The sequence below is a fragment of the Dermacentor variabilis genome, chromosome 1 (assembly GCF_050947875.1).
Source record: "Dermacentor variabilis isolate Ectoservices chromosome 1, ASM5094787v1, whole genome shotgun sequence".
Lineage (NCBI taxonomy): Eukaryota > Metazoa > Arthropoda > Arachnida > Ixodida > Ixodidae > Dermacentor > Dermacentor variabilis.
Genome location: NC_134568.1, coordinates 11,133,695 through 11,156,998, shown reverse-complemented (window position 1 = coordinate 11,156,998; position 23,304 = coordinate 11,133,695). Strand labels below are relative to the sequence as shown.

At 48.1% G+C, this 23,304-nt stretch overlaps 1 protein-coding gene across 1 annotated transcript; it reads left to right on the top strand.

The window, feature by feature from the left end:
* Positions 1 to 1,344: 1,344 nt before the first annotated feature.
* On the top strand, positions 1,345 to 22,989 carry LOC142570084 (uncharacterized). The gene is made up of 4 exons (XM_075678641.1): positions 1,345 to 1,497; positions 11,752 to 11,931; positions 12,416 to 12,778; positions 22,073 to 22,989. The coding sequence occupies exons 2-4, from the start codon at positions 11,755 to 11,757 to the stop codon at positions 22,841 to 22,843; spliced, it is 1,311 nt and encodes a 436-aa protein (XP_075534756.1). The 5' UTR covers positions 1,345 to 1,497; positions 11,752 to 11,754; the 3' UTR covers positions 22,844 to 22,989.
* Positions 22,990 to 23,304: the final 315 nt, after the last annotated feature.

The following is a 23,304-nucleotide window of genomic DNA, read 5'->3' as shown; positions in this document are numbered from 1 at the left end:
ACTTGTGCGATATACGTCGACTCCCCGGCTGGGAGCGTGGCGCCCGCGAGGCATAGGGCAAACGGCGATTGGTTTGAAAGTTGAGCTCGTTCCGCGGCGCGCAGTGATGTAACGCTCAGCAGACACGATCGTTAGCAGGCATTGTGTGCACGGCGCTCGTCAGCTCAAAATGGTCAGACCTGGTGAGCAGCCCGTTAATTGTCAGTGTTCGCATGCTCCGGCGCGCACCACGCTTCTCTGAGCTCATGCGCGGACTTCTCGGGCGCGCCGCTAGTTGCCGCCGCGTGGCCGCAGGGGATAAAGTGACTGGAACACAAAGTCAGTGGAGGTTGCAGCGACATTAGTAGAGAAGTGCACGAGAGAGGATCCCGGCTGCAGTACACGGCCCATACGCACCGGCGCGTCACCGATGCAACCTCGGATGCCACGCCATCTCAGATTGCAGGCAAAGGACTTCGCGCGGACTTCGCAGTGGCACCACTAGAGGTCGCAAAGTGTTGCGAGAAAATAGAATTACTGCATGTTGCTGCCATTAGGGAAGGAGCCATGTACAACAACTGCAAGAGAGAAGCGCAAGAGAGCAGCTCGGCTGCATTGCACGTCTCAAATGTGACGCGTTTCGGCCATTCGCGTAGGATAGTCATTGTAGAGTAGTTTATCCCGAATATTTTACCCTTCCTAACTCAATTAAAACACACATAATCTCCGCCAATAGAAAAAGATTATCCGAGCCATTAGCGTGTCAAGAGGGCTTGTCGATGCTCACTAAAATAAATTATCATTGCAGCAGCGGCGTACTTGCTGAAGGAATAGAAATGGTGCCCTACAGCCTGCAAGAAGTAAAACTCAAGCTTCAAACAATCAACGTGTCATCTCATCTCGAGATGTTCTTCGTATTGGGCCATATTTGGTTCTCCGTAGTGGCCGCAACTTTTTCTTCGGATGCTTTCACACGCATGCTTCCTTTGCAGCACGAAAATGATGAGTAAATGAGGCCTACCGCAGTTCTGATTTGAACGACGACGAAAAAAAGGAGGCCTAAAGCTGCGCGTGACCGAAAGCACAGCCAAAACCGCAGTTCTGATTTTAACGACGACGAAAAAAAGGAGGCCTAAAGCTGCGCGTGACCGAAAGCACAGTCAAAACCACACAAATGGGGACTCGGCTTGTTTCTGCTCGCGACCGCCTCTTTGTGTGGCTCCATATTAGCAACATAATGAAGCGCTCCTTGTAGGTTATTTATTTTTAATGTTGGATGATAGTTTATTCAACTGAAGTAATGGACCTGGACGTAGGCAATATTGTCTTCGTCTTTTTTTATTTTTCAACGAAATTGGCGCTCGTGTTGGTGAATGCGAAGAAGAATTTGCTACTACGGCGCCATTACTGGCGGGCACGCTGTTCCCAGAACGTGCAGCGTGCTGCAGCGGCTTAGCACTGCTTCCTGCACGCGGTGTCGCAACTGGGCCCAGTCACCGGTTTTTGACGTCGCCAAACGTAAGTCTTGTCCTCTGCTACGTCTTGTCCTGCCTTCGAGTCGGTTCTCGGTAGCCAGTTATACAGCTCCGCTACCCGAAGCTCTTTGTATCCAGCTAAATAAAACGAATCTTGGCCATTGGGACCCCGACGACCGCCATATTTGAGAAATAACCTCGAAATCGACAACGACTTGTCTGCTATGAGAGATAAGCTTCGGTGCTCGGTTAAATAAGGAGCTTGGTAGCCATTATGCGTGCCGCTCCGACGTGTAATACGCGGAGTACTTCCGAGGGTAGATAAAATGCGAACACTACGCCGCCGTGGCGGCGTAGTGGCTTTGCCGTTGCGCGGCTAAGCCTGAGAGCGCGGGAACACATTCCAAGCACGGCGGCCGCATTCCGGTAGGGTGCGAAATGCGAAAACGCCCGTGTACCGTAAATTGGGCGAAAGTTCAAGAACTCGACGTGGTCGAAATTAATCCGGATACACCCACTGCGGTGTGCGTCCTAATTGTATCGTCATTTTGGCACGCAAACCGTAAGAACTTCTTTTAAGAAAACGCCAACAGTGTAAAGTGTGTCCGACGGATACCAAATGACACAGAGCGGGCAGACTCGCCCCACAGGACCAGTGGCTATGGCGTTGCGCTACTAAGCTCACTGTCGCGTTGGTTTGCGCTCTGTCGTCCTTTTCTGGTGTGTCATATCGTGGTTGCTGGTTGCACTCAGCGCACAACGTGATGATCGAACAGCAACTAGCCCAATTTTGCGCTATACTCAATGTGCCCTTTCAGTGAGTAACTTTTGAGAGTAATCCGTAGTGTTGTATTACAACGTTACCGATTCGATTACTGACCAAGCCTTAGCCCTCAAATAAAGCCGGAACGCATAAAAGCCTTCACGCCGAGATTTCACTCTGGAGAACCCTAGGTGGCCGGTAATAAGCTGGATCCAGGCATTACGACGTCACTAACGCAAGCAGTAGTTTTCGGTTACTGAAGTTAATCGTTGAGATAATTTTGCGTTTGTGCTGCCCGAAAGCTGCTCTAGGAAATCTACCATTTTATACTTGTCTTAACACGAGCAGCTTTCAACTCATGTTTCGTGAAGGACTGAATAGCGTTTGCCTCGTTTCTATGGTCGAAAAGCTAATATTTATCCGTCTACAGGGAGAATATGAACTGATTTCTCATCGTGATGCAGATTGCGCTAACCTGTTCGCGTATTTTTTTCAGCGAACAATTCTAGTTCATCAGCTGGTCTACTCGAAGCGGCGGACAATACTTGCAAAAAAAATTGAGATGCAAAATCGACTAATTATTAAGAATTCACTAATGAAGTCTTTAACTAATTACATTATGGCCCATATTGCAATTTACAAATTATAGAAATGGAGTTCGCAAGCCGAATCCCGCTTGGAACAAATTTTCAAAATCACACCAGTGTCGAGATATAAATTCCCGAACTTTGCGGAGTAATACATTGGCGTTCCAGTTAACTTGTTAACAAAACGCCGTTTCACGCACTGAAGTGCACAAGTAACTGGAACGCCAATGCATTTCTCCGCAAAGTTGGGGAATTTATATCTCGAGACTGGTGTCGTCCTGAGAATTCGTTCCAAGTGGATCCGCCTTGCGAAGTCCACTACTAGAATTTGTAAATTGCAATATGGGTCATAAGATAATTAGCTAAAAAGTTAATTAGTGAATTCTTGGTAATTAGTCGATTTTGCATATTGTTTTGTGCAAGTTGTGTCCGCCGCTTCGAGTAGACCGGCTCATAAACTAGAATTGAGCTATGTGCCAAAGGCAACATTTAAAAAATATTGAAAGTGTTCGCTGAAACACCCTGTATATCTGCGCCGTTGAATTTTTGAACCTATACATCTGCACTCTGTTGCACGCTGTGGAGACGGCCTCTGCTTGTAGCCACCCAGCCATGAGACTGGCAATTCTTCAAGCGACAAGGTTTGCTTATCCGCTCTGGTACATGTTAGACTTAATCTATCCTGCGTTTTCAGCCTGAAATTTTCCTAAATGTAGGCCTTTCGCTTCATCTTCAACGCTGGGTAAAACCGTCGGGTCATTTTTCATCAAATATCGAATTTTCTTGAGATGCCACGCTTCTAATCCGTCAAGCAAAATGCATCCTTAAATATCGACCGCATCAACCCATTTCTGTGCAGAAGCTTTCCATTAAAATTGCACTGATGTTGCTTTTAACCAGAACAGCTGCTGTAACAATTGACGGGCGCATCCCTGCCACTGATCGCAAAGAGGGTTCAAGGTATGCGATTTATACGCAGTTTATTTGTGTTGAAACATTCCTTCCTATATTTCACTTGCGTTCCCCTCCCTGCCCATTTGTAAATTTTTTTAGGTAAAGTACGCGTAGAAAGCAAACTCCGTTCATAAATCGTACCACAGTCGGCGGCTCAATGACGCTATCCTTTTAGACAGCCTGCTGATTGATCCCCCTCGCAGCAAACTTAAACTGCGATGATACTTAGAAGCCTCCACACAGGTCACAAGGCTAAATGGCCAACTGAAACGTAATAGCAGGAACCTCTAAAGCAATCATGCAATCCGGCAGCGTCGTTGTGCGTCAACCATTTTCCCGTTGCTATAGAAGCTGAAGCACGTGCGCACCTCATAAGTTATAAACTGATGTGAGCGTCCAGGTAGTTTCGTGCATTTAGCGCCGGACACTAATGTAAAAAGTCGATGTTTCGCACGAAAGGCGAAGCTTAGCTTGCGACAGCAAAGTAATAGACAGCTGTACAAACTAGGATAGTAGTTTTATCAGCCGTATATACTTGCAAACATTCGCTTAGTAACGAAATTGAGAACCATGGTGTCAGGGTGCACAGGCAAACATGAACACATCACACTCGCTGAGCGCACACACTCAATGTAAAGACGCTCGCATGAGGAAGCGCGTCAGGAGAACCGCGCAAGGTGACCTTCGTGCTGTCTATCGCTTCAACGCAAAATGAGCGTTGTGAACGCAGCACGCACAAAGGTACGAGTCGTCGGTGCACCTAGACGGTGCCGCGGAGTAGCGAGAGAAGTGACCTTCGTGCGGTCTATCGCTTCAACGCAGACACAGCGGCGAGAACGCAGCATGCACGAAGGTATGAGCCATCTAAGCACCTAGACTCTGCCCTCAACGCAGATCGGTTTCAAGATGTGGCCCGCGCGGCCGCTGAATACGCAGTACAACGCCGCCCCCCTCCCTTCCCTCCCCCGGAACATAGCGCGGGACGGAAGACGGCGTGCTTCTTTCCAGCTTTGCCCCCCTTGCGCGTGCGAGATTGAGTCGCCATCGCCGGCTCTCTTGCACGCTTTCACTCGCACATACAGTATGCGGCGCGCGGCGACGGTGTTATCCCCCTTGGACTTTATGCGGAACATCACTTCCACAGCGACGCCGACGGCAAAAATGTGCCTATAGAGTGCCCATACAATTGCTATCGCAATAAAACGTCGCACGCAAACGCGGCGTGGTTGCGTGCGTTCACGTGAATACCCGGGCCACTTTATGCGTGTGCTTGAAAAGGTGATGTATCCTATCATAATTATTAGCAACCATTGCGACGTATTATTTCGCCGGAATTGTTACTTCGAGATTTTCAATTTATTTACATCTTTACAAAACATTACAGTGAAGGAAGTGCTGCGCCAATTGCGCCAAACTGCGCCGTAAGGGAAATCCGGCTACAGCATGTGCAAAATTGTCGTTTATGGCAGGTATTGCGCCAGGCCTGCGCCAACCCGCACCCGCTCCCAATTCGGAATACATATTTTGCGCGCGAGAGAAGGCGCCGCGCATCAAGCCACCCTTCTTGGCGACTCACCCTCGCACGCTTTCCATCACAGCTACATCATATAGACCTAACGATGTTTGCAAACGGTAGGCACCATCGATACATTCTATAGTATTCTAGGGGGGCGGCGAGGGGGGGAACGCATCGAGGCAACCTAGTATTCTAGGTCCCGTAGCGCCGCGTAGATTCAGCCCACATTCACCACTCCCGCTTGAGCTTTATTTTTATTTTTTTGCGGTGGGGGCGGAGGGGGGAGATGTGACGAAGCCACGATTTCATTATGAGGCATGCGGTAATGTGGAGCTCTACCATAATTTTGACTACCTGGGCTTCTTTGACGTGCACCCAATGCTCGTTCTTGCATTTCACCCCCATCGAAAATACGGCCGAAGGAGACAGTAGTCCTGTCTCGCTGACCGCCGCAATAATGACGACCGACGATGCCTGCGATCTGGCCGTAGCTCGTCAATGTACGCTCATTTTCGACAGCGCGATTACAATCGACTTAAGTGAACTGGTTTTCTCTCTTGGCGGTGTGAATAGCAAACGAAACGTAGTACACGCAAGCCAACCGAGCGGATTCGCTGATCGGCGTTTGCTTTCCATTTGCAAGACGAAACGCCGTCGGGTCGTTGTGGCGATCACGCCAGTGGTTTAGCGCTAGGCGCTGCTTTACGAAGCACTCACACAGTTGATCAACTGTTCTTATATTAAGTATACTACTTCATGTGAAAAACAAATTGTATAAGATTTCTGTGTCGCCGTGAGTGCCAATAGAAGCGATCGCCTGGGCTGGGTGATATAGGACCGGCGAGGTAACGGCCATACAGCGATGCAATCTTAGCTGTTGACCTCGGTCATCCGATCGCTCCAACTATGTACCAACTGTACGTTTTATTTCGCGCACGGAAATTCATTAACACGTATAGGAGCTTCGGTGACATACACGCTGTAATTTATGCAGCTGTGACCATGCTGCCTGCGTACGTGAACATGTGATAGACATCTATACTGCAGGTGGCTCAATTCCTTGAAATTAAAATAAATTATTTATTGTAGCGAAGAATAGGAACACTATAGTGGGCCATCCTCTCCAGCGTTTTCTGGTGAGTCAAGCTCTCCAGCGCTGTTCTTGGGGAACGCCGTTCGTGCTGACAGTCCGTGCCTTGCGCAGACGGTGGGTCCAATCACTGGTGCCTAATAAACACCTTTACAAGTGGTGTAGGTTGCTTCGGGCCTACAACGTCAACCCTGGAACTTGGATCCCGTACCTTACGCTTAACCATGTCTGAAGATGCCTCCCAGCAAACGCCTCCTACTCCATCCCAGCAAGCGCCTCCTCAGTCGGTCCTGTGCTTTGGTGTGCCTCGCCACAGGGGACCTGCCATTTTCGGCGGCGCGGACTACACCGATGTCGAAGGCTGACTGACGACGTAGGAAAGGGTAAGCGCCAACAAACGGGACGATCCCGCAAGACTGAGCAACGTGCTCTATCTCGCCAGTGTCACCAGTCTGTGGTACAACAACTATGAGACTGACTTTCCGACGTTAGTCCTCGTTCGCGGCCTCTTGAATGGCTGTGTTTGGTCGCCCTGCCGTGCGCAAGCTGCGAGCGGAATCGCGTTTGCGAGAACATGAACAGCATCCGGGTGAATAATTTACCAGCTACATTGAAGATATACTCAACTTGTGTAAAAGAAAGTCAATGCGACGATATCGGAGATTTACAAAATCATAAGTGTCTTCAAAGGGATAGAGGACGACGCTTTCAACATGGTACTTGCCAAAAATCCTCACTCCATGACAGACATCATCGCTCTATGCCAAAGCTACGTGCTCATGTCCTGCAATGAAATCTCAGACGCTGTTGCCCTACTGTCTCCATGTGACCGCTTTCTCACTCACGCACGTCTGCTGCTGCCTTTTGAGACAGTGAACGTCACACAGGGCTACATCACCATTTTCGTTTGCAACCCGTTTTCATACCGGCGTGTTGCTGCTTCGAGGGGAATGTCTTGGCAATATAGAAGCTATAGAAGATGTGCAAGTTATGGACGTGCCCAGTAACAATTACTGTGCTAGTTCCAGTGCGCTCAGGGGTGTTCCTACGTCTTACCTACCCCCAGTTATGTGTTCGGTTCTTCTATTGCCCATGCCCTTACATCCAGTCCAGTGATTTCAGCTTTCGTGCCTTCTAGAAGAATTTCGTTCTTCTTTCGACGTAGGGCAATATTCCCTGGGCCGGACGCCAACTGTTACACATTGCATCGATACTGGCCCGCAGCCGCCATGGCGCCAACGTAGGTATAGCGCTCCTCCTGCAGAACGTCATGTAATCAGCGAACAAGTCGACGACATGCTTCGCCGCAAGGTGATACGACCTTCCATCTGTTCATGGGCACCCCCTGTCGTCCTAGTTACGAAGAAAGATGGTTCTGTGCGGTTTTGTGTAGCTGCCTCGGCGTCAACAACATCACTTGCAAGGACGTCTACCCTCTCCCGCGCATAGATGACGCTATTGACGGTCTACAAGGCGCAGAATTCTTTTCATCTCTAGATTTGCGCTAGGGTATTGGCAAGTACCCATGGCAGACGCCGATCAGCTGAAGAGAGCTTTTGTCAATCCCGACGGCTTATACTAATTTAACGTAAGGCCTTTTCACATTGTAATGCGCCCGCAACATTTGAGCACATGATGGACACAATTCTGCTGGGCTTGAAGTGGCACACGTGCTTGTGCTGTCTTGACGACATTGTTTTTGCTCCTGACTTCACCGCGCACCTTCAACGGCTCCCGTCTGTTTTCGTGTTTAACAAACGCAGGGCTACAACTACACCTCAAGAAATGCCGATTTGCTGCTCCGCAGTTGACAATTCTAGGTTGCGTCGTATTCAAGGATGGAATTCTCTTTGATCCAGCCAAACTTCGGTCCGTCGCCGAATTGCCTAAGCCAACGTCCATAAAAGAATTGCGCAGTTTAATTGGTCTGGGTTCCTACTTCAAACGCTTCATTCGCAGTTTCGCCGTGATCATATCACCCATGACGAAGCTACATAGGAGCAACGGGCCCCTTACTTTGTAGTAGTCTGAGTGTGACGAGACCTTCACAAAGTTCCGTCCTTTGCTGACGTCTCCGCCAATTTTGCGCCATTATGACCCGACAGCCCCTACGAAGGTGCACAAAGATGCCAGCGATGTTGACTTCGGCGCTGTTCTTGCCCAGCGCAAACAGGGGTTTCCTGTATATGTCGTGGATTATGCAAGTCGTACGCTTACGAAAGCGGAGTCCAATTACGCTGTGACAGAAAAAGAATGCCTGGCCATCAACTGGGCTCTCACCAAGTTCTGGTCTACTTTGTAAGGCCGTCTACTTGATGTAGTCACGGACCACCATGCACTGTTTGGGGTCATTTTTGAAATATTCGTCAGGCCGTCTTGCTCTATGGGTACTTCGGCAGCAGGACTACGATATCCGCGTGCTGTACCGCAGCGGACGCCAGCATTCTGACGTCGACGCCCATTCGCGCTTTCCCTTGTCTGAGGACAATGCCAGCAGCTAGCTATCCCACTTTGCAATTTCTTCGCTCGACTTCAGCACCATCGCGTCTGAGCAGCGCAAGGACCTATTGGATTACCTCTCCTATAGCCTTGCTTTCTGGTTCATCAGCACCACCATCCACTCGCACGCTGCGTCGTCAAGCCCACCATTTCCCCATTCGCAACAGCCTGCTTCAACAACGCAATTATAATCCCGACGGGCACCAGTGGTTACTAGTAGTACCTCGCAGTCTCCGTTCCGACATATGCGCACCTTTCTACGCCGATCCACTGTGTGCACACTCGGGCGTATTCAAAACTGATCGTAGCCTTCGAAGGCGGTACTGCTTGCGTGGCATGTACAGCTACGTTCAGAAGTTCGTTCGCGCTTCCCCCGACTGTCAGCGCCGGAAATCTCCACTCCTCCTCTCGCCAGCCGGTCTACAACCTTTACCTCGTCCTACCTGGCCGTTTGGGCGCGTCAGCGTCAACTTGTATGGGCCCCTTTCCCTGACATCGGCTGGAAATCGCTGGGCCATTGTGGCGGTTGACCACCTCATGCGATACGCCGAAACTGCAGCCCTCCCAGCAGCTACAGCGAGCGATGTTGCCTCCTTCCTGCTTCATCGATTCATCCTGCGTCATGAACCACCTGAGGAGCTGCTCAGCGATCGCGGACGTGTCTTCCTATTCAAAGTAGATGAAGTGATCCTTAAAGAGGGCCACGTTGTTCATCGTACAACTACGGCGTACCGTCCTCAATCAAACCATTGACCTTACAGAACGCCTGAACCGTACGTACGCTCGGCAAAATGCTTGCAATATACGTCGCTTCCGACCACACAAATTGCGACGTCATTTTGCCCTTCGTAACTTATGCGTACAACACCGCTACTCTGAGCACCACCGGCTTTTCACCCCTTTTCTTACTATACGGTAGGCACCTGTCGCACACCATCGACACCATTCTACCATACCTCGTGAATCTGAATGTGCACCCAATTTTGCCACGGCAAGACATGCTAAAGAGTGCCGCGATCTCACACGGGCCTTTACCTCCAATGACCACTAGCGTCAGAAGAGCACTCGCGGTGACATCACCTCTGCACCCACCTTCCTTCCTGGAGCGCATGTCTGGCTTTCCATTCCTCCCGCTGCCTCTGAGATATCTTCAAAACTGACCAAGTATGAAGGGCCATACTGTATCGTTGAGCGCGCATCCCCCATTAACTACGTGATCGAAACCATTCAACTGTGTTCGCACATGCGCCGTCGTGGACGAGACATGGTCAACGTCGAACGCCTGAACCCGTACTATGATCCACTCATAGTGAACAGGTGTCAGCTAGCCGGACGGCTACCTTTTCGTTCCCGACGGTAATTGTAGCGAAGAGGAACACTATAGTGGGCCATTCTCTCCAGTGCTTTCTAGTGGGTCAAGCTCTTTAGCGCTGTTCTCGAAGAACGCCGCTCGTGCTGAGAGACCGTGCCCTGCGCTGACGGTGGGCTTAACCGCTGGTGTCTATTACACGCCTTTAAATTGTTAAAATTATTTATTGGAATGCTGAATTAACTGTATTTTAGGATTAAGTATGCGCTTATCTTCATCTTTTTATACAACAACAATAAGATGGTACAGGAGTTTAAGAAAAAATACTTGCATATTAGTATAAGACGTATTGCATGCAATGTTTCAGAAAGCACTAACCTATACAGAGCTTCTCCTTGCACCAGAAAAGTAAGTTAGTGCTACGAAGCATTCTTTTCTTTCTACAAACAGCAAATATTCTCCTCCGGAGGCATATATTTATGCTCCAAATTGCGATTTTCCTGCTCTGAAAGCTGCTTCAAAAGGCCAAGTGCCGCTTGCATCACTGAAAATATGACATGCTTGAATTATGTGTATTTCATGTTCTTGCCGAGACAAGCTTGTGCGCCTGTGGCTGCTTGGAAGAGCACGGATTTAAGTTAAATGTCTCCTACTGTTACTCTCGCTTGAGTTGAACAAAACACGCTGTCCTTTATTTAAAGTCCCTCCATGCTTTTTCTGTTTCAATAGAATCTTCACGGCCACTGAGCCACACCACAGCAGCGACTCAGTGACTAGATATGGCATTCTGCACCAGGTCACGAGTTCTATACCCCCGTCTCGACGGCAGCGTTTCGATGGGGGTGGAATGCAAAAACACTCTCGCAGTTACAGTTAGGGGCACGTTAAAAAATCAGGGTTGAGCCGTCAGCACATGACTCAAGGGTTGTTTTTTTGAGGCGTCAAACGTAATCGACTAATTGATTCCAACTGACAAAAGCCCTGCCTGTGGTACTAGGTCCATACCACACGTAGATCTGTGTTTGGGTACCAAATTCGTGGGTTTTATGTAAATGGGAATAGCATTCGTGGCATTGTCGGACCAGTTGTCTTTCCGGCTGCCCAGCTATGCCACCAAATACATGATCCCGAAGGTTGTGCAGTCTAAGACCTATTCCGTTCACATGGGTATATGCCCTCTTCAATGAACCTCTTTGACGGCAACTTGGCTCAATGTGCATGTGCCACAGGGTATGCGCGTGCTTCACAGCAGCGCCTCCAGATGACGCAGTGGGTCGAAAGGGAAGCGCGAGAGAATAGCCCTGCCACAGCACACGCCTAATGCATGAGGCGTATCAGCTATTCGCATACTTGGACAGCCATCTTTGACAATTTGTGCCCAAATTTTGTTCTCTGTGTGATGCTGGGAATCAGTGAGACCGAGATAAGAACGCATCACATACCTGGATAATCTTACGGGAAACGTCGACTGACTAATAATTTCGTACTGGATAATTCTGCTCTTGAATTAGGCTCTAAACGTTGCTGGTGTTTTAGGCTCTAGCCACCATGTTGCTCCGACATCTCTGACACTTTCTAGGTCATGGAGGTGGAGGTATTCAGGTTCGTGAAGTTTGCCGAAGAGCAGTTCGAGGACGACCTGGAGTTGCTCGAGAGGGCCGCCTTTGTCGCCCGAGATGTAATGAAGATGCCTTTACTGCTCGACCCATGCACGCAGGAAAACGAAGGAGGTGCCCGCTGCTGGATGCTGACTCACGCGGTAACTCATTCCGTCACTTCAACCACGTCCACGCAGAAACGTGAAGCGTGCGCATCCTACACAGCACACACTAGCTACAACCCAGTGGTTTACTGCTTGAAATTTATGTTCTTCCGCACAAACGCTTGTCGCAGTGATTTCGCCCACTAGGCACCAGATGTCGTTCTTCTGCTCCTTGTCTGTGCAGATCAGCGAAAAAGGAACTTTACACACATCTAAAGCATATAACTAATACATGTTTTATATTATTTATACAAATAACACATATATATTGACATACATATATATAGGACAGACTGCACCTGCATAAAACAGCTCCCGGAGTAGCTAAGCGATAAGGCAGGCAAGACAATGAGAACTGTTCATATACGACACTTTACATATGCCGAAACACGTTGTACGAGTTCGAGCCGTGAAGCGAGCCAGTTCACTTTATTTCTGGAGGCAGCTCTTACAAACTTTATCGCCGTTGCGCGCGATGCAGGAAGAGCTGAACGAGCTCCTGAACCCCTTCGGAATTGACTTTGACGAACTGCGCGAAGGCAGCCTGGACTTCAACATGATCCATGACGATCCCATGGCTCCGTATGACCCCAAAGCCGCAGTGCTCTTCCTGGCTACATTGTGGTTTCTGCGCGAGCACCGCTGTATCTCGGGCGTCAGCCTCAACGTGTCAGTGCTGGAGCGTTTCCGCCCGGTGCAGTTCCTGAAACTCATCACGTTCTCCAAGCGGGTCGTCACGGCCCACCTGACCGGCGTCGAGGGAATCGAAATGCCGTTCGAAGTGTGCCCCCTGGTTCGATTGCTCGACAAAACGGAGCTGCTTACGCATGTCAGCCTCGACAAGGTGAGCTTTATAAAGGCACGCTTTTTCGAGGCATCACGAAGGACGTGCCGATAATTTAGTCATCTTTACGCGGCACAATGGTGTGACAGCGCTGATAAGGCACCCGCCGTGGTGGCTCAGAGGCTATGACGGAATGCTGCTGAGCAGGGTGCCGCTGCATCGTTTGATTCCCAGCATTCCAAATAATTCGAAACTCACATTCACATATTATTCTAACTTTTCTAACCTTTGTTTGCCCCTCTTCAGTCTTGTAAGACGATCAGGTAAGGAAGGCTCTCGGCTCTGTGTGGTAAGGTTAGACTAGAGTCCAAAATATATAGAGCATTGAGGTGCCTTATGGCTCGTTTGTTTGCTGGCTTGGCCGTGGCCCCACGGGCGTCTCAAGGGCCAATTTTACCAAACCACTCGTGCGACACGTATCTGATGACACCCCGCGGTGGCTAAGTGGCTGTGGCTTCACGCTGCTGATCGCGGGTTGTATACACGACCACGGAGGCCGCATTCCGTTTGGGGTGCAATGCAAAAACGTTCGTGCGCCGTTCTTCGGGTGCACGTTGCATACACTCAGGTTGTCGGAATCAATTCGGAGACACCACTCATTATGGCGTCCTCGATAAATAGTGTCCGGTGTTTTCAGTATTTATTTTTCTTCGAATTCGGGGTTGAAGTGGCTGAGGAGTTCTATAGAGATTTATACAGTACCAGTGGCACAAACGACGATAATGGAAGAAGGAATAGTTTAGAGGAATGTGACATCCAACAAGTAACGCCGGATGAAGTAAAAAAAGCCTTGGGAGCTATCCAAAGGGGGAAGGGGGATTCAGCGCATTCCAAAACTGTAAAAAGAGCTATAGCGTCGCACTGTTTGGAATCGTCTCTTCAGAAGCCGTGCCCGCACCTGATGCAGACAAGTTTTGAGAATCAGGCCAGCCGACTTGTGGCGGCGGGGTTCCCCCATTCGTTTTTGATTGCGGTGGCTGAGACCCTCTTTCAGAAGCTAAAACTGGGAACACGAGTAAAAGATGACCGTCGGAAGACCGACAAGCCTTTGGTTGTGCCGTACCTGCACAAGACTTCGCACAGTCTTAAGAAGGTAGCCAACAGGCATGGTGTTTCCGTTGTTCTTTCGGCACCCAACAAGCTGGCACAGTTATGCCCACGCATCTGCAACTCTAAAGAAAGAGGTTGCCAGCTAAAACATGAGAAGCCGTTCATCAAGTGTGCCACAGGAGTGGTCTACGCCATTCCCTTGAAGTATGGAAAGGCTTATGTCGGCCAAACCGGCCGCTGCATTAATGAACGCTTGGGGGAACATGCCCGAAATTTAAGCAACTTAAAGGACAAGTACGCACATTTGGTCGCGCATGTAATTGGATGCACAGGATGCGAGGCTCGTTTGGGAGAGACGAAGATTCTCGGCAAAAGTGCCGACGCGACGGCGCGCGTCAGTTTGGAAGCGTTCTACATACACAAATATGGCAGCAAGTGCGTAAGCACCCCTTCTGTATCGCTTTTTGCGGCAGAGCTTCATTTTTTGGAAGCGGCTGCTTACTGATTTCATTGTATCTTAGTATCCCTCGCCTATTGTTAGTGTTTGTCTACTTTTTTCGTATTGTTGTTTCTTCGCGTCTAAATGCGTTGACTGCTAGCACGTTCGTTCATCGATGCGCATCGTCATTTTCCCCGTTTGTATCACTCCCTTCCCCCTTCACTTCTGCCTTTCCCCTTATATAAGGCACCCGCCTTCCGTTAATAAAAGTTAGTCGACAGTCAGCGCTTGTGTCCTGTCCCTTATACTTTGTGGTTGCATGTGTTTGCGCTGTAAACAGTTTTCATGTCAAGTATGCACCAACTCGCCCAGAAAGAAGTTTTAATGAACCAAAGGGGGAAGGCAGCTGGGGAGGATCAGGTTAGAGCAGATTTGTTGAACGAGGGTGGGCAGATTGCTCTAGAAAAACTGGCCACCCTGTGCACTCTTAGGCAAAGATACACCCTTTGGAGTGCCTCTTCTGCCACACAACGACAATCGTCAGCTGCCTTGAAGCGTTTCCTTTCTTTAATGCTGCGAGCCCGGTACTTTCCAGTAACGAACGGCATGCACGTTATCAGCATGATAGCATTCCCGACAGGAAATTGGCGGGCGCGGCGTTTTCAAGAAAGGAAACGCATCAAGGCAGATAACGATTATTGTTGTGTGGCAGAAGGGGCACTCCAAAGGGTGTAACTTTGCCTAAGAGTGTATATGCAATGCTTCATGACCTCGAGCGTACCGCAATCTTGGAAAAAGCCAATATAATCTTAATCCATAAGAAAGGGGACGCCAAAGACTTGAAAAATTATAGACTGATCAGCTTACTGTCTGTTGCCAACAAAGTATCTACTAAGGTAATCGCAAATAGAATCAGGAACAGCTTACACTTCTGTCAAGCAAAGGACCAGGCAGGACTTCGTAAAGCCTACTGAACAATAGACCATATTCACACAGTCAATCAGGTGATAGAGAAATGTGCGGAATATAACTAACCCTTATATGTAGCCTTTATTCATTACGAGAAAGCGTTTGATTCAGACGAAACCTCAGATGTCATGGAGGCATTAAGGAATCAGGGCGTAGACGAGCCGTATATAAAAATACTGAAAGATATCTACAGCGGCTCCACAGCCACCGTAGTCCTCCATAAAGAAAGCAACAAAATCTCAATAAATAAAGACGTCAGGCATGGAGATACGATTTCTCCAATGCTATTCACAGCGTGTTTACAGGAGGAAATCAGAGACCTGGAGTAGGAAGAATTGGGGATAAGAGTTAATGTAAAATACCTTAGTAAGTTGCGATTTGCTAACGATATTGCCTTGCTTTGTAACTCAGGGCACCAATTCTAATGCATGTTCACTTAACTGGAGAGGCAAAGTAGAAGGGTGGGTCTAAAGATTAATCAGCAGAAAACTAAAGTAATGTTTAACAGTCTCGGAAGAGAACAGCAGTTTACGATAGGTAGCGAGGTACTGGAAGGGGTAAGGAAATGCATCTACTTAGGGCAGATAGTGACCGCGGATCCGTATCATGAGACTGAAATAATCAGAAGAATAATAATTGGCTGGGGTGCCTTTGGCAGGCATTCTCAGATCATGAACAGCAAGTTGCCATTATCATTCAAGAGAAAAGCGTATAACAGCTGTGTCTTACCAGTACTCCCCTACGGGGCAGAAAGGTCGAGGCTTACGAAAAGGGTTCTACTAAACTGAGGACGACACAGCGAGCTTTGGAAAGATGAATGATGGGTCGAACGTTAAAGGTGCATGTGAAGAGAGCAGATTGGGTGAGGGAACAAACGCGAGTTAATGACATCTTAGTTGAAATCAAGAAAAAGAAATGGGAATGGGCAGGGCATGTAATGAGGAGGGAGGATAACCGATGGTGATTAAGGGTTACGGACTGGGAAGGGAAGAGAAGGGAAGCGTAGCAGGGGTGGCAGAAAGTTAGGTGGGCGAATGAGATTAAGAAGCTTGGAGGGACAACATTGCCACAATTAGCACATCAGCGGGATAGTTGGAGACGTATGGGAGAGGCCTTTGCCCTGCAGTGGGCTTAGCCAGGACGATGATGATTATGATGATGATAATGATGATGATGAGTGTTTATTTCTGCCCCCTTCGAACTGGTGTTTTTCGGTGTCTGATTTCAATGGCGGAGATAAATCGGTATTTATCGCCGCTTGCTTTGTAAATCGACTGTATAATTACTGCAAAAATATAACGCTCCTGAAATGACACAACCTTATTTAGCAGATTCCAAACACACTGCACAATTCTTTATTAACCAACTATGGAAAATACAAATTAAACGCTACGCTTCCAGGAGCATGAAAGCAATACATAAAGTTGTTGAAAAAGATGGGCATGTACATTGTGAGAGAATTGTCAACCATCAGAGCATGCTCCTTACGGCTCGGGAAACGCAGTCCAGAAAACGCACGTTTACGTTTTCGTTCCACACTCGGATGACACGAAAATTTAGGGAAGTTTTTGACAAGACCGGCCATTCTTTGCTGAGCACTCGCCAGATACTTCCAAGGCCAACTTCCCAGAGAGAACTTTGTAGAGTAGATATGGAGTGTAACGGAGAGGTATAGTCGCTGTGGGAGCGCAAAGATCCGGTGAACGGATTCATCAGGGCCGTGGTATCTTGATTGCTATGCCGGTTGTGATCAGCATCATCATCCTAAGCCTATTTTTGACCACTGCAGGACGAAGGCCTGTCCCTGCCACCTCGAATTACCCCTGTCCTGCGCCAACCGATTCCAACTTGCGCCTGCGAATTTCCTAATTTCATCACCCCACCTACTCTTCTGCCGACCTCGACGGAGCTTCCCTTCTCTTGGCACCCATACTGTAAACCTAATGGTCCACCGCTTATCTAACCTACGCATTACATGCCAATAAGAATATCGGCTATCCCGGTTAGCTCTCTCATCCACACCGCTCTCTTCCAGTCTGTTAACGTTATGCCTAACATTCTTCGTTCCATCGCTCTTTGCGCGGTCCTTGTTCTCGAACTTCCTGGTCAATCTCCAAATTTGTGCTCCATATGTTAGCACCGGTAGAATGCGTTAATTTTACACCTTTCTTTTCAATGATAGTGGTAAGCTACCAGTCAGGAGCTGACAATGTCTGCCGGATGTGCTGCAACCCATCTTTATTCTTTGTAAATTTCCTTCTGATGATCAGTGAGTATTTTACCTAGGTAAACATACTCCTTCACAGACTCTAGAGGCTGACTGGTGATCCTGAACTCTTGTTTCTTTGCCCGGTTATTGATCAATATCTTTGTCTTCTCTATATTAATCTTCAACCCCCCTCTTATATTCTCTCTGCTAAGGTCCTCAATCATCTGTTGTAACTCATCCTCAGTGTTGCTGAACAGGACAATGGCATCTGCAAATCGAACGTTACTGAGATTTTCGCCGTTGATCCTCACTCCTACGCCTTCCCAGTTTAATAGATTGAATACTTCTTCCAAACATGCAGTGAATAGCATTGGAGAGATTGTGTCTCCCTGTCTGACCCCTTTCTTTATAGGCATCTTCCTACTTGTGGAGAATCAAGGTAGCCGTGGAATCTTCTTACATTGTTTCCAAACTATTTACGTAAGTGTCCTGTACTCCTTGATTATGTAATGCATGTATGAATGCTGGTATCTCTACTCAATGAAATGCCATTTCCTTATCCATGAAAGCCATGTAGAGAGGTTGTTCGTACTCTGCGGATTTCTCGATGACCTGATTGATGACGGGCATGTGATCCGTTGTTGAGTATCCCTTCCTGATGCCAGCCTGTTCTCTTCGCTGACTGAAGTCTAGTGTTGTCTTTATTCTATTGCAGGTTATCGTGGTGAATATTTCATACAATACGGGAAGTAAGCTAATGGGCCTATAATTTTTCAATTCTTTAACATCTCCATTTTTGTAGATTTCTATAATGTTCGTATTCTTCCAGTTCTCTGGGACCCTTGAAGTCGATAGACAGTTCGTTTAAAGGGTCACTAGTCTTCCAAGCATTATGTATCCTCCATCTTCGATTAAATCGACTGGTAGTCCATCTTCTCCTGCCGCTTTTTCCCGTTTCATGTCTTGCAAGGCTCTTCTAATTTCAGCGCTAGTTGTAGAAGGAGCCTCTGTAACCTCTTCATTACTGCCTCGAATGGAGGTGTCGTGGCTGCTCTGGGTACTGTACAGGTCAGTATGGAATTCTTCTGCTGCTTTTACTATGTATTCGAATCTGCTGATGATATTACCCTGTTTATCTTTCAAGGCATGCATCTTGGTTTGCCCGATGCCAAGCTTCCTTCTCATTGATTTGAGGCTGCGTCCATTTTTTACTTCTTCCTCAGTGTTTCTCACGTTATAATTTCGAATATCCCTTATTTTGTCCTTGTTGATTACTTTTGACAGTTCGGATATTCTATCTGATTTCTTGAGTTGGACATTTTCATTCTTTGTCGTTTCTTTATGAGGTTTTTCGTTACTTGCCAGAGCTTACCTACTGGCTGCCTTGGTACTTTACCTCCTACTTGAACTGCTGCTTCTGAAGCCAGTCTAGTCAAGCTTTCGTTCATTACCTCTATGTCGTTTTCATCCCTCTGTTCTAAGGCTGAATATTTGTTTGTAAGCAACAGCCTGAATTGGACTGCTTCCACCCTTACTGCATCTAGCTTGGCCTGTTTCTTCTTGACCAATTTAATCTCCCCATTCATATTGAGGGGAATCCTAGACCTCACTAACCTATGATCTCTGCACTTTACCCCACCTAACTCTTCTACATCCTGCACTATGCTTGGACCGGCAGAAAGTATGAAATCTATTCGATTTCTCTTTTCACCATTAGTGCTTTTCCAGTTCCACATTCTGCTGCTACGCTTTCTAAATAATGTGTTCGTTATTCGCTGCTTATTTATTTCCGCGAATTCTAACAACATTTCTTCTCTAGTGTTCCTATATCAATGCCGTAGTTGCCAATTGCTTGTTCACCAACCTGCGTTTTCCCCACTTTTGCACTGAAGTCGCCCATGACTACGGTATATTGCGTTTGCACTTTTCTCATCGCTAATTCAACACCTTCATAAAACTGTTCTATTTCATCATCAACGTGACTTTAGGTTAGAGCGTAGGTTTGTATTACATTATTCTATACCTCCTATTTCGTTTTATTATAACTACTGCTACCCCCTCATTAACGCTGTAGAATTCATCAGTGTTGCCCCCTATGTCCTTATGGATTAGGAATCCTACTCCGTATTGCTTCTTATTTGGGTGTCCTCCATACTGCAGGATATGGCCATTAGTAACCACTTTATAAGCCTCACTAGTTCTAACCTCACTAAGGCCAATGATATCGCACAGAATGCCTGATAGCTCTTCAAATAGTCCTGCTAAGCTGCCTTCACTCGAGAGGGTTCGTGTGTTTAACGTTGCCAGGTTCAGTTTGCAGTGGCGGCATGTCCGGGTCTTAGCACCCTCTGCTGCCCTTACATGTCTGATGGCCGCCTTTGTGAGGCGCTCCGCAGCTGCTGGAGACTAAGGATCATTGGGTGATTATGCTCTTCGGCACGAGGCCACGGCTTCGACTTGCGTCCACGGTGGCCGATTTCTTATAATCAATGCACGAAAAAAAGCGCCCGCTTTGCAGCTGTAGCCCCCCCCCCCAATCAGAGCAACCGAATAAATCAAAAATAGAGAAGCTGTATACGTGACTTCTCACAACCTTCAGAAGTACTAAGTGGGTCTGCTTACTAGCTCACTGCCTTTGTTCGAACTGAGCAGTCCATTCTAGAACGGTCGTGACTGGCCAGAAAAACAATATAAGAGTGAACATTTCCTTCGTCTGAACCCATTGTAGTGGCACACTCCTATCGTGTAGCAAAAACAAAGATTGTGAGGCAATGCAAAAGGCTAAGAGAGCAACCAGGTGAAATCATTTCTGCCGTGCTATCGACGGCCTCATATGGCTGTATGCTTGGACGAAAGCGAATTCGCGTTTTGTTTTTGACAAACCAGACAAGTAACAGTGCCCAGCGTTGTACAGAACGGTCAAGTCCATGAAATGCGATCTTGCTGGGAAATTTCTGCAGAAGCAAAGCAGCGACAAGCGCAAACTCATTTTTTAAAGCTTTAAGTTAAATTGCGGAGTCTTACGTGCCAAAACCCCGATCTGATTATGAGGCACGCCGTAGTGGGAGACTCCACAATAATTTGAACCACCTTGGGTTCTTTAACGTGCACCTAAATCTAACTACACGGGTGTTTTCGACCCCATTGAAATGAGGCCGCCGTGACCAGGATTTGATCCCGTGGCCACGTGCTTAGCAACCCAACACCACACTAAGCAACCACGGCAGGTGTTTCCTTTTTAAAGCTTTCTTTGGAGAAAAGGCCGCTGGTCACTGTGTACACAAAGCATAAAACAGCAAGAAGTGATGTGTAAGAATGCACATACAAATTAGCCGCATTTTTATCACTCTACAACGCCGACACTCGTCTAAAAACAACCTCAGCATTCATGTAAACACGGTCGCGTTGGAGCGAGAAATTGAGGATTATCTGGGATTATTGTGGGCATTCATTTCTTTCCTCTGTGCCTGATTTGCAACGTGTACTCGGCGGAGAGGTGTGGCTTCCGCAAATCGAGCTCATGCTCTCGCAGGCCACCAATGAAGTGGCTTTCTTATCAGAGACACACAGAGGGGCCACCGTCCCTAGCGACCCACTGCGATATATACGTGCAAGCTGGGTTACGCAGTGGCTGATGCGAAAGGGGGCTTCCATGTATAACCCTGCCGCAACCACGTAGAAATTGGCGAGAATGGTACAAAAAAATTCCAGCAACTTCTTACAATAAATTAAACAGCCTATCTCTAATTATTGAACAACGCGGCGGCGGTGGCCGCACATAGACGAAGGCCAATTGCAAAATCCTTCGTGCACTTAGATTTAGGCGCACGTCAAATGAATCCTACATGTAGTCAAAACTAATACCTAGCCCTCCACTACAGGTTGCGTCATAATCAGACCGCGCTTTTTGCAAGTGCAAGGCGTTTATTAGTCACCGGCGTTTGGGACCGACCGTGAGCGCAGAGCACGGACTCTCAACACGAGCGGCATTCACGAGCAAAAGCGCTGAAGCGGACGACGCACTATGTCGTTCCAGTGCTTCTCTACGCAAGCAATACTTCAGAATTATGTTTTATCCGTAATGGAGGCTGAGACCCAACAGAATAAAAAGCGATGAACCACTGTTAAATATAACGCTAAAGTTCATGCTTTCAGTTACCGAAACGGGATGAATCACAGCGAAACCTGAATATTTCTCTGCATTGTAATAATCCTGACATTATTTGCCACGATTAATAATTGTTTATCGTTTAGGCGGTCTGAAAGGTTAAAAGAACGTGCTGCTGGGCGTGTTCGTTCGTACTCCCAAATATTAACAAGCGCACATTTCAAGGCAAAATGTATAAGCGTAGCGCAGGTCTGGAAATGTAGAGGTGATACCAGAGAAAGCGGCATGCTGGTTGGTTGCTCATGCGTAAGCTGCATCAGCTTCATACCGCATTTTCCTAAGCGCTAGAGAAAGCAACGTCGTGCAAGTGGTTTATCGTTTTTCGGGAAAACCCATTCCTCGGGAAAACATGACCGTACATGCAACATCTAACGTTGACGTGGAGCCCGACTTTCGTCACGTATGACGCCTCATGACCTCTATTGTTTCTTGGCAACTTCGATTGCCTTTGAACTGCAGGTCACACTAATGGAAGCTGAAGGGACCTGTCTGTCTTCGCTGGTGCTTACCAACCCCGGACTCGACTGTTTGGCCCTTCGGAACGTAACCATGAAGGACTCCGTTCTGGCCAGACTCGCGCAGGAGTTCAAGGAGCACCGCCGACCGCGAGAGTTTGAACTGCGAGGGAGGATCCGCTACGGTGCAACGCGCACAGAACTGGTCTCGAGGCTGCTGGACAGCTCCTTGCAAATTCTAAGCCTCGACATCACGTGCGACCTAAGCCAGCTGTTCGAGAAGCTGAAGGACAACACGCAGCTGATGGAGCTCGAGCTCGGACGCTGTTGCCCAGTCGGCGTCTTCCTAGACACACTAGCTTCTACTCTGGCCCAAAACGTGACCCTGCGACTCCTCACTCTGAGCCTCGACATGACGTGGATGTCGGCCGAGAGTTGCTCCTGGAAGCACTTGGGAGACCTGGTTGAGAGCAGCCGCGGGCTAGAAACACTGTGTCTCCGCGATTCGGACCTGGGAATGCACGCTGTGCACCCCATAAGCGAGGCCATGAAAACCAACGAGAAACTACAAACGCTGAACCTGATGGGCTGCGGATTCTCCTGCGCCGACGCCCTGTTGTTCGTGCGGGCCCTTTCCCAAAACGCTTCACCTTGTATGAAAGTGAAACTCGGCGTCTTAACGGGAAAAGACTGCGAATATAGCCAGCTTTTACGAGAGATCCTGGCTGGTGGATTGCTCAATCGCGTTGAGTGGATTTTCAGCAACACCTCGTAGACAGGTTTTTCAGGCCTTCGCATCGTGTGAGGAGACGCAGGCTACGTCACTAGCCACCTGCTACCTTCCACTCGGCTGGCTCGGAGCCATTCACCGACCCTCGGGCACATGCATCAATGCCAGTTTGCGTGAGCGCAAAAATAAAGTCGGCAATGTTGCTTCAGGTGGGTTTCTCTCCCTTCATTGTAAACAGCATCAGTGGTCCCCTGCCATTCAATCAACAACCATTACTGGTGAAAGTAAACGCGACCCTCACTAGACTTAGAAGCTGAGCAGATTTCTGCCCTGGGGGAATCCTATATCATTAGGCCGTCTTTGGCTCTGTCTGATAAATACGAACTTTTGCGCCTGCCTTGAGATATCACTAAAATTTTCATCTTGATCGTTTAACATGTCCTCGTGGCTGGGATTCGTGATGGCTGAGTGTGCAAGTACAACCTGCTTTTCGGTAGTAAAACACT

What these genes read in the sequence shown, in the direction of transcription:
- LOC142570084 (XM_075678641.1), top strand. Translation starts at nt 11,755, where the DNA reads ATGGAGGTGGAGGTATTCAGGTTCGTGAAGTTTGCCGAAGAGCAGTTC. An exon ending in GCTGGATGCTGACTCACGCG is followed by an intron (nt 11,932 to 12,415) that starts GTAACTCATTCC and finishes CGCGCGATGCAG; the next exon opens with GAAGAGCTGAACGAGCTCCT. An exon ending in CGCATGTCAGCCTCGACAAG is followed by an intron (nt 12,779 to 22,072) that starts GTGAGCTTTATA and finishes TTTGAACTGCAG; the next exon opens with GTCACACTAATGGAAGCTGA.